Genomic DNA, 8,449 nt, shown 5'->3' with positions numbered 1-8,449 from the left:
CGGAACGGAGATACAAGGAACTAAACGCAATAACAGACAGTAAACAAGGTACATGGTGAAACAGAAACCAGAGACAATAACCAAGAAACTAGAGGACAAGGCAAGGAACAAGCAAGGGATCAGGAAAACAGACAATAAGGCAAGAGGCTGGATCTAGCAGAAACAGACAAGCTGGACAAAGCTATCAAGAGCCCTGAGTGAAGGGAGAGGCACAGGTATAAGGGATCAGAAGTCCCGGACTCCAAGCTGAAGAGAGCTGAAGAAAACCAGAGGAGAAGAGACCTGTCAATCACACCACAGCAGACACAATTAGTGAACAGACCACAACAAGGAAAGTGCAGGGAGAACTAAGAAAACATGGACCGGAACACAGATGACATAAGCAGAGAACACAGTAAAACAAGGAACGGATCATGGCCAAAAGCGCAGTCTTTGGCGCAGAGGTCGAAACTTTGCAGCAGAGGGTGGCACTGATGCCTTTTCAGGCGCGATCATGACATTATCTATGTTCCTCAGTACTATTACAACGATATGTAACTTCTATAACTTTTATTTTATTCAATGGATTTTTGCGCCATGATCTGTTCTTTCTTTCGGTACCTTGTTTTAGTGTATATGCGACCTTTTGATCACTTTTTATTACATTTTTTTCTGGATTTGATGTAAACAAAAATGCACAATTTTGCACTTTGGCAGGTTTCGGCGCTTATGCCGTTTACCGTGCAAGATCAGGAATGTGATCATTTAATAGTTCAGGTGATTATGCATGCGGTGATACCAAATATCTTAATTTTTTATTTATTTTTATTTATTTATAAAATGAGAAAAGGGGGGTGATTTAAATTTTTATTAGGGGAGGGGATTTTTAATAATAAAAACACTATTCTTTTTTCACAGATCTTAATTAGAAGTCCCCTGGGGCGACTCACGCCGGGAGCACTCTCTGTTTACCCTTAACAGTGCATGACGGGTATACTCGTCATGCGTCATTAAGAGGTTAATAGCAAATAATAGCTGTTTTAAAATAGCTTTTATTTGCCATTAAATGACGGCCATCCACTTAATTTGAACAGTGTGTGACTATAGCCTTTCTGTGGTAGAAGACGTCACTCTGTCCAGTAGTGGTGCTCGTAGTAGGAAGAAATCCCAGGCAATATAGTTGAAGAATCCAGGCACTGACAGATAGATAATGCTTCTTTATTAAAGTGATTTCAAGCAGGTACATGAGAGAGGACGCGTTTTGCCCTATAGCCTTCATCAGCTCGATGCTGATGAAGGCTATAGGCCGGAACACGTCCTCTCTCATGTACCTGCTTGAAATCACTTTAATAAAGAAGCATTATCTATCTGTCAGTGCCTGGATTCTTCAACTATATCGCCTTTCTGTGTCTTAAGTCCACTCCTGGTTTTGGTTGCAAAATACTGACCAAAATACTGTGTGGGAACATAGCCAAATGATTTTTAGGTGTTTTAATGTAAATGGCCTTACTGTTGCTTTTCTACATTTACAGGTTTTGCTGTTGATAAGAATTATACCCACATTGGATCAAAATGGTTCAACTGTTGCCAGCCCAAGAAGCAGCCAAAATATACCACACCAACTATGTACGTAACGCACGTGCCATTGGTGTCTTGTGGGCAGTGTTCACCATATGTTTCTCTATCATCATGGTGGAAGTCTTCATCCAACCTTACTGGATTGGGGATAGCTTAAACACCCCTCAAGCAGGCTATTTTGGTCTGTTCAGCTACTGCATAGGAAATGCACTGACATCAGAGCTAATCTGCAAAGGAAGTGCATTAGACTTTGAGAGCATACCTTCAGGAGCCTTCAAGACCGCCATGTTTTTTATTGGTGTGTCCATGTTTTTGGTGGTTGGTTCCATGCTGTGCTTCAGTCTTTTCTTTTTCTGCAACTCAGCCACAGTGTACAAAGTCTGTGCATGGATGCAGCTGGCCTCAGGTATTATATAACTGTTTCCTTTATATAACTGAATTACTATTTATATCCTTTACTTTCCATGACACTTTTTGTGCTTTTACACCTTTTGGTTTTATTCCTGAAATTTCCTGTATCAAAGCCCAGGTACTTTTTTTTCTCACCTTGCAGCAGCTGGATTGATGATTGGATGCATGATTTATCCAGATGGATGGGACTCGGCAGAAGTGAAGCGAATGTGTGGAGACAAGACCGATAAATACTCACTGGGAGCCTGCACTGTGCGCTGGGCCTACATTCTAGCTATCATAGCCATAATGGATGCTCTCATTCTCTCCTTCCTTGCCTTTACACTAGGAAACAGGCAAGATAGTTTGCTGCCAGAGGATTTTAAGATCCAGAGCAAAGGTAAGTCATTGTATTATTTGTAGATTGTTAGGTTACACTTCATGTTAATAATTTTGGTTATAATGCTGATTTTAGGGGGTGAAAAAAGTGGTAAAAATATACTGAGTGCTTGTTTATAATGACATGCACTAAACCATATGCCATTATTTTGTGGACACTACATCAGAGTATTATTTAGGCATTACAGTATTATTTTGATACTGTATGACTCTAAATTGAGAACCAAATTGCAGTATTATAAAGGCAAGGTACTTAACAGAGATCTTTTTAAGGCAATGTAACATAGTTAATAAGGTTGAAAGACTACAAGAGTCCATCAGGTTGAACCTTGAGAAACCCTACTGTGTAGATCCAGGGGAAGGCGAAAACCCCTATGAGGCAGATAACAATTGCCCCATCACAGGGAGAAAATTCCTTCCCGACTTCAATGCTCCAATGGCAATCAGAATAAATCCCTGGATCAAAGTATCACCAGAAATCTGGTATGATAGTGTTATTTATTATACAATGAAGAAAGCTGTATACCTCAAACTATCCCCCCCCCCCCCCCCCTTCGTTCTTTTCCTTCTGGGTCTAAATCAAACTTTGTACTAATATAATGTGTTGTCTCTTATACCTGGATAATGAGATTTGATACACTGGTACCGCTTATTTAGTATCAGTGGGGTTCCCCCTCCCCTCTAACCCTTACCTATTTCCTTACGTTGTGCACAAATTTGCAGATTTTTAGGCTATGTTCTCTCACTGTCAAAATGACGTCCGTTTTTATTGCATGGTTGTCATTTAACATCAACTTCTGTCATTTTATGATTATTATACTATGATAATGGACATTGTTATAACGGCCTTTATTTTTTGTTAAATTATGTGTGTTCAATAAAAATGGTCATCCAATACAACAAAATAAGAACCAATGCAGGAAGCGGCAACTCACCAACAAGTGCGGTGTATTCAAAGCACATACCGATCATCGGTTTACAGGCAAGGCAATCACGTCTCAAGTGTGTCCCACGGAGGCTACGGCCGTTTGACCCTTCCGCGCTTCAACTGGCCTCATAATACTTATTATGAGGCCAGTTGAAGCGCGGAAGCTTCAGTGGGACACACGAGACGTGATTGCCTTGCCTGTAAACCGATGATCGGTATGTGCTTTGAATAAACCGCACTTGTTGGCGAGTTGCCATTCCTGCCATTCCTGCAAGAGACAGTGCCAAGCGCTTTATGTGTTTTGTTGGATTGTCAATAAAAATGCTGGTCATTTTAACGTGGTGTGAACATAGTCTGACACTAGTTTTCTGAATGAATTCCCACCTTGGTTATGTCAACCTACGCATCAGAGAGAGAGAGAGAGAGAGAGGGATGGTGGCGTCTCCTGGTGTAATAAAGTATGGCAACATACTCTTAGCATATATAATAAAAAGAGCTCACCTGGTCGAGTTGTGCAATATTAATAGGCACAACTCTATTCAGCGTGTGGGAAGAGAGATACCGCAGCTCCTGCTGGAGGTCACCTAGCCAAGAGGTGTATGTAGTACTGCAAGTGTGAATGATATTTGCAATATCATTCATTCCTCCCTTGGAGTGCGAATGGTTTTATTCAGCCACCTATTGAGGATTCTTACCTCACCTTGAGATCGTATACCTGCGCCCAATTGCAGACTGGAGTTGTCCTGGGTCCGGTGTTCCGTTCTGGTTCACACTTGCACAACCTAGGCATCAGGCGCATGTTTTTTTACATAGAAACTACAATAATTTCCAGTTTAATAATGTGGTTTCAAAAATAAAAAATTTATTTTATGTCAACTTTGATGGAAGACGTTTGCTCCCATTTGAGTCACTGTCAGGAACTTGTATATAATAATCTCACTGTAGGCTACAATAATGACAGGGATCATGGTTTTGAAAATGCCTACAGTTAGGCAGAAAGCTTCAGTGAGGTATAATCTTGGGTGAGTGATATTGCTCCCGATACCAGACTGTGTTCATAGATCTTTCAGTTGTCTGTTGGTACCCAACTCATTCTTAATAAAATATTTGTATTGCAATACCATATTATTGCTCATCATAGAGGGGATTTTGGCCACAAAATACATAGATAATGTAGTTTGCTATTGTCTGTTTATGTACAGAAACTAAACAATTGCTATTTTGTGTTTTGCAGAAGATGAGAGTGGGTGAATGGCTCTTTTTTCCACGGAGCATCAATTTTATTCATCAGTACTCCACATACATTTCAAAATATGATCACAAGAAAGTAATGGCCAGCAAGAAATATGGAAATCCCAGTATGTGAAAGCATATGGAATCTTATTCTGTTCTTCTGGAAATTATTACTGACATTGTATATTACAGTAAGGGTGTGTTCACATGTACAGGATCTGCAGCAGATCCGCAGCAGATTTGATGGCCCAGAATTGATTTGCTTTGAATCTGCAACTTCAAATCTGCTGCAGATCCTGTATGTGTGAACGCACCCTAATACTGAATGACAATCCATATAAATAACAATACAAACTTTACTAAGATGGGATAATGAATATCAAAATTTTAATCACACGTTACGTTCTTCAAAATGTACTATTTATGTTGTACTTCCCCCCGCCCCCCAAAAAGTGTGTTTGTTGTATTAGTGTATATTTTTGTAGCATTTTTTTCCCTGCCTTCTTATAGAAAGGGAAAAAAAAAACACAGCGTATGGTATGGTGGATGCTTTAAAAAAAACAAAAAAAAAACCCTGCCACTAATAGAAAAAAAAGGGCAAGGTTTTTTTCCAGAAAAGGCAAGATAAGTTTCACATAGACTGTCTGTTGGAAGTATGCTTTTTCATAATACAGTAATACCTCGGTTTTCGAACGCTTTGGAATTCGAACTGCTTGGTATTCGAACGGAAATTTACCCAGAAGTAGTGTTTGGAATTCGAACTTTGCTCGGTTTTCGAACGTTTTTGCGAGCGTGGATGGTGGGTTGTACCTGGCGAGTTAAGCAGTGGTGAGGCTTCACATACAGTACAGTGCTGTATAAGACTGCTGGAGTGCATATACAGTGCAGTAGTAGTATAGGCAGTGCACCACCATCTCCCATACATTACAGTGCTTGGATGGGGGGGACGCTATACAGTAAAGGATGGGTGAGGAGTTGGTGACTACTGTACTATAATTGCTGGTTCTGATGAACATTTCTTATGTTTAATGTCCTGTACAGTATAGTGCTGTTCTGTACTGTAGTGATTATACTGAGCACTTATCAGTGTAATAAATGAGTATTGTAGGTAATTATTGGTGGCTGCTGGAACCAATTAATCACATTTACATTATTTCCTATGGGAAGACACTGCTTGGTTTTCAAACTGTTCGGTTCTCAAACTGCCTTCCGGAACCAATTAAGTTCGAGAACTGAGGTACCACTGTATTTGTTTTTCAGTGTCTGGAAAGACAGTATATGGCTGTTTCTCATTTTTTTCTCATTTAAATTAATAAATCTAATGTTCTAAGATTTTATTTTTTAATTATTTAAATGTAATTTTTTTCTGCTATTTAAATGACACTTTAATTTCAACCCCTTCATGTCCACATGTCCCATGCAGTAGGTATGAATATATATGTTCCTGTAGTGAAGGGGTTAAACGTGTGTGGGACCGCTCCAATGCAAGCGGTCCCCCACACATCAGTGTCACCGGAGCTAATGACAGGCAGCCGCAAGTGCCTGTCACTAACCCCTTTAAATGCTGTGATTCATAGTGAGTGTGGCGTTTATGGGAGTCAGTGACAGCATAAGCACATGGCTGTGGGGGTCCTGATCACTTACACTGACAAGCAGGGGTAAAACACTTACCTCCATCCTGTTGGATCAGCAATCTGTGGATAGCATCTGTTCTCAGACAAACTCTATGCACAGATCGCCGATAATAATGATCAATGCTATACTATGGCATAGCATTCATCAGTATTTTCATCCAGAGCATTGCATATATAAGTCCCCTAAGGGACTTATATATGCAATATAAAATGTGTAAGAAAATAAAAAATTTTAATTTTTGTTTATAAAAACCCTAATAAAAAAAAGCCCCAATTAGGGCTGGGCAATATGGGCAAAAAAAAATAAATCTTGATTTAAATTTTTTTTTTCTCAACTCTCGATTTAAATCTTAATTTTTTATTTATTTTTTGCTAATTATGATGGGTGCAGTAGTAGAGGCATAGTAGATAAGGGTTGTAGTAACAGTAGAAGCATAGAAGATGAGGGGTGTAGTAGTAGATAAGGGGAGTAGTAGTTTTGGGAGTAGTAGTAGTAATATCAGGAGTGAGGGTAATAGTAGTGGGAGCAGTATTGGGGGTAGTAGTGGAGTAGTATTGGGGGTAGTAGTAGAGCAGTATTAGAAGTAGTATTGGGGGTAGTAGTAGAGCAGTATTGGGGTAGTAGTAGAGCAGTATTAGGAGTAGTAGTAGAGCAGTATTGGGGTAGTAATAGAGCAGTATTGGGGTAGTAATAGAGCAGTATTGGGGTGGTAGTAGTAGAGCAGTATTAGGAGTAGTAGTAGAGCAGTATTGGGGTAGTAATAGAGCAGTATTGGGGTAGTAATAGAGCAGTATTGGGGTAGTAGTAGAGCAGTATTAGGAGTAGTATTGGGGGGTAGTAGTAGAGCAGTATTGGGGTAGTAGTAGAGCAGTATTAGGAGTAGTATTGGGGGTAGTAGTAGAGCAGTATTAGGAGTAGTATTGGGGGTAGTAGTATAGCAGTATTGGGGGTAGTAGTAGAACAGTATTGGGTGGTAGTAGTAGAGCAGTATTAGGAGTAGTATTGGAGGTAGTAGTAGAGCAGTATTGGGGCAATAATAGAGAAGTATTGAGGGTAGTAGTAGAGCAGTATTGGGTAGTAGTAGTAGAGCAGTATTGGGTAAGTAATAAAGCAGTATTTGGGTAGTAGTAGTAGGTTTTCCAGAAAGATGGCCCCACCGGACGCACACAGTAACAGGCACACTACTCACACCACTACTCACACGCACTTTGTGGGTGGCGAGCTTACAGGTGGATGGTGGCAGGCGGTGGTACTCCGGGTTTGTGCTATGGACTATGGAAAGGGGTGTATGGCTATACAGGGGTGGGCACAGACTGGACAGGGGTGTATGACTATACAGGGGTGGGCATAGACTGTGGACAGGGGTGTATGACTATACAGGGGTGGGCACAGACTGGACAGGGGTGTATGAGTATACAGGGGTGGGCACAGACTATGGTCAGGGGTGTATGACTATACAGGGATGGGCACAGACTATGGACAGAGGTGTATGACTATACAGGGGTGGGCACAAACTATAACACACTGACGCCAGGCCATGCTGAGGGCGGGAACGGGACTGGGGCTTCCACAGCGGACTGGCACTTTAGACGGGAACAGGAGGGCGGGTGCACTGTGAACCCATGCCCGGCAGGAACGGGAGGGGGGTGATCTGAGACCCTGTGCAGGGAGGGTGTAGCGGTGTGCACTGACACTCCTAGCAGCCAGGAGGGGTGGCTCTGTCAAGCCGTGCCGGGTGGGGAATATCATTGACACTCCGGGCAGGCTGCGGGGCACACAGACACGTTGGGGGGGGGGGGGGGGGGGGTGGTTGGGGTTCGGGGAGCACTGACACTCCGGGCGGTCCAACGGGTGCGTGCTAGGTGTGATCTTATAGGTGGGTGGGGTGGGTGGCGTCAGTCCTCCAGCTTTTGCAGTTCTCTAGGTGTTGCCGTGCGGTCCCACTCAGACCTGCAGGAGGAGCAGCTTGCCCGGATCGCCACTGCTCCCCCTGCAGGTCAGAGGGCCTTTTTTTCCTTTTCAAAGAAGTTGAAATTAAATAAAAATATTAAAAAGTATAAAATAAATAAATAAACCAGAAGATGGACTAGCTGTCCAAAACAGCTATTGCATCCAGGTGTATGCCTGCTCCTTCTATCCCTCCCTCCCCATGATTACCATTGAAAGCAAGTAAAGCCAAATTCCCAGACGGCAGCTCTGGGGTGAGCGCAAGCTTTCTCTTTCTACATGTAAAATAAAAAAATATGTATATATTACATATCATAGTGTGAAGAATTGTCCGATCTATTAAACTATAACAATATTATT

The 8,449-nt window shown here is 41.7% G+C and overlaps 1 protein-coding gene across 1 annotated transcript; it reads left to right on the top strand.

The window, feature by feature from the left end:
- The first annotated feature begins 1,551 nt into the window (after nucleotides 1-1,551).
- On the top strand, nucleotides 1,552-2,298 carry LOC138793655 (LHFPL tetraspan subfamily member 5 protein). Its single transcript, XM_069972327.1, has 3 exons — nucleotides 1,552-1,963; nucleotides 2,111-2,179; nucleotides 2,297-2,298. Coding segments are annotated over exons 1-3 (483 nt in total).
- The last annotated feature ends 6,151 nt before the right edge of the window (nucleotides 2,299-8,449 follow it).

The sequence above is a fragment of the Dendropsophus ebraccatus genome, chromosome 5 (assembly GCF_027789765.1).
Source record: "Dendropsophus ebraccatus isolate aDenEbr1 chromosome 5, aDenEbr1.pat, whole genome shotgun sequence".
In the NCBI taxonomy this organism is placed as follows: Eukaryota; Metazoa; Chordata; class Amphibia; order Anura; family Hylidae; genus Dendropsophus; species Dendropsophus ebraccatus.
This window is presented reverse-complemented; position numbering and strand designations above follow the sequence as displayed.

Bases quoted from the DNA above. Each gene is read 5' to 3' on its own strand.
- LOC138793655 (XM_069972327.1), top strand. From the start codon at position 1,552: ATGGTTCAACTGTTGCCAGCCCAAGAAGCAGCCAAAATATACCACACC. The intron at 1,964-2,110 runs GTATTATATAAC...CTCACCTTGCAG, and splicing joins ATGGATGCAGCTGGCCTCAG to CAGCTGGATTGATGATTGGA.